At 61.2% G+C, this 2,655-nt stretch overlaps 1 protein-coding gene across 1 annotated transcript; it reads left to right on the top strand.

The window, feature by feature from the left end:
* Positions 1-423: 423 nt before the first annotated feature.
* Positions 424-2,286, top strand: LOC125506420 (short-chain dehydrogenase TIC 32 B, chloroplastic-like). Its single transcript, XM_048671235.1, has 4 exons — positions 424-1,288; positions 1,404-1,485; positions 1,580-1,714; positions 1,934-2,286. The coding sequence occupies exons 1-4, from the start codon at positions 693-695 to the stop codon at positions 2,120-2,122; spliced, it is 1,002 nt and encodes a 333-aa protein (XP_048527192.1). The 5' UTR covers positions 424-692; the 3' UTR covers positions 2,123-2,286.
* The last annotated feature ends 369 nt before the right edge of the window (positions 2,287-2,655 follow it).

Raw genomic sequence — 2,655 nt, 5'->3', positions numbered from 1 at the left:
TCAAGAACAAATTTGAGAAGTTAAGATTCAAGAACAAATAGTCAGCTATAAGCCGAGACCCACCGACCACACAGACCTAACGACGAGTGAGGTGGTGCTATGCAATGCACGACCGGTCGATGTGCCTGCGCCCTTATCCACTCTCCGCCATTACGACTGGACATCCTGGCTTGGTTGGTTTGTCCCGGCACCGGCAGGATGCAGGTCTGCTAGCGACCTCTGCCGTCAACTCAAATGAAATTCGACAGCAATAATGCCACGAACGGCAGCGAGGCCAACGATGCCTGCTGTCGCGGCTAGCTGGGCAGCGCCGATCGGCCGCGATGGCAGTCGCCGGCCACGCGCGCACGGACGTTGCCTAGTTTTTCCGTCCTCCCGACCGAGGTGGGTCGCTCCTTGATTCGCACGGTCAATGCGCCCCGTCGTCCCCTTGCCTTTCCGCAGTGTACTTCCCGTAGTGGTAGATTATTTTTTCGATCGCCCCGGTCCTGTCCCGGCGCGGGCGAGGTCCCCGAGCTTTGTATAAATGTGGGCGGGCGCCATAACTTCCTCAGCTCCTCCCCATCGCCTAGCTCTCCTCTCTGCCAAGCTAGCGAGCTAGCCCCGCGGGCGTGCCGAGCGTCCATCAGGACGATAGACGTGCGGTGCGGACGTGGTGGCCGGCCGTGACCTCCCCTGCGCGGAGGCCGACGATGCTGCAGGCGGCCAGGTACCTGCTGGGCTCCCCGGGCGCCAGCGGGTTCGGCTCCAAGTCCACCGCCGAGGAGGTCACGGCCGCCTGCCCGGACCTCGCCTCGCTCACCGCCATCATCACCGGCGCCACGTCGGGGATCGGGGCGGAGACGGCGCGGGTTCTGGCCAAGCGCGGGGCGAGGGTCGTCATCCCGGCGCGGAGCGTGAAGGCGGCCGAGGACATGCGCGCGCGCATCCTTGGCGAGTGCCCCGGCGCCGACGTCCTCGTGCTGCACCTCGACCTCAGCTCGCTCGCCTCCGTCCGGGACTTCGCTCGCCGCTTCATCTCCCTCGGCCTGCCCCTCCACCTCCTCATCAACAACGCCGGCAAGTTCTCGCACGGCCAGCTCGCGCTGTCCGAGGACGGCGTCGAGATGACCTTCGCCACCAACTACCTCGGCCATTTCCTGCTGACGAAGCTCTTGCTGGGAAAGATGGCGGAGACTGCGGCGGCCACGGGGGTGCAGGGCCGCATCGTGAACGTGTCGTCCAGCGTGCACGGCTGGTTCTCCGGCGACTGGGCCGACTACCTTCAGCTCGTCACCCGCCGCAAGATGTAAGCATCGCATCTTTCATCAGTCCTTCACCTAACGCTGATTGTTTGGCCATTGTTTAGCCGCCGCCGCTAGTAATTAACATTGGCATGTGCATGTGCACGTACGTGCGTCCAGACCCTACGACGCAACGCAGGCCTACGCGATGTCGAAGCTCGCCAATGTGCTGCACACCAAGGAGCTCGCCGCCCGCCTCCAGGTCCGTTGCTTTCCTCTCCTTTTGCCATTTCAACTCGACTAACTGTCCTTCAGAGGTTAATTTTGTCTTCCGTTTGGGCCTTGTGGTTTTTCAGGAGATGGGCGCGGACGTGACGGTGAACTGCGTGCACCCGGGCATCGTGAGGACGCGCCTCAACCGCGACCGAGAGGGCCTCATCACAGATCTCGTCTTCGTGCTGCTCTCCAAGCTGCTCAAGACCATCCCCCAGGTGATTAATCTACGGTGCCGCCCACCACACGTCCCCTCTAATTAAACCCGGCCCTTGCTAGCTCCATGTGTCGGGCAGGCCCCGAGCCATGCATACGTCTCTGTTCTGCGCCCAGCCCCGCCTGCCGGCGCCGCGCCGGAGGGCAAGGCTTTGCCTGCTTTTTCAGAGTTCATGCGCCGCTCGCTTCTCCTTGCTGACGCCCTCTCTTCTCGCGTGCAGGCTGCGGCGACCACGTGCTACGCGGCGGTGCACCCGAGGCTGGCCGGCGTGTCCGGCCGCTACCTCGCCGACTGCAACGAGGCGCTGCCGTCGCCGGCCGCGGCAAGCCGCGGCGAGGCCGCGCGGCTCTGGCAGGCGTCGGAGGACATGATCAGTGCCTCAAGCAGTCAACCGGACTGGAACTTCTGAGTATCCGACTGCTCTAGTTTGTGTCCAACAACCGTATAAACATATTCCTCGCTTGGTAGATGTAACATGCATATATACATATTTTAGTAGTAGCAGTGTCCAATTAGTGATCGTGTTTCTGTAAGAAAGAGCTGAACTATGAGATCCATGTGTATTAGACTAGAGGTCGATTGACTTGGTGGTCGGTGACATGCACGCATGTAGTACTAGTAGTACTTCTGTATTTTGTCAGTGAGATTCCGATGTGCATATATGTCCTGTAGTAGCCTGCGCCGTTGGTGTCAGGGAAGTGAGAGATGCCACAGTGCCGCACGCACGCACGCTCTGGAAGTACTACGTACTACGAGATGGCCATGGTGCTGTGCGCGCGTGCATGGGCGAACAGAAGGCCCGAATTGTCTCGTTCGATTGGACTCGTCGACCGGGCGTTCCATATGAGCCCGATGCTTTGGACAAGGGAGGGGCTCCGCTCGTACGCATTGACGGCCGCATGATTGCGCCCGTGGCCTTTCTCCCTTGGGGTTGGACGTTTC

This window comes from Triticum urartu, chromosome 5 (assembly GCF_003073215.2).
Source record: "Triticum urartu cultivar G1812 chromosome 5, Tu2.1, whole genome shotgun sequence".
NCBI lineage: Eukaryota > Viridiplantae > Streptophyta > Magnoliopsida > Poales > Poaceae > Triticum > Triticum urartu.
Note: the sequence above shows the minus strand (reverse complement) of the source record. Positions and strands in the feature narration are given on the sequence as shown.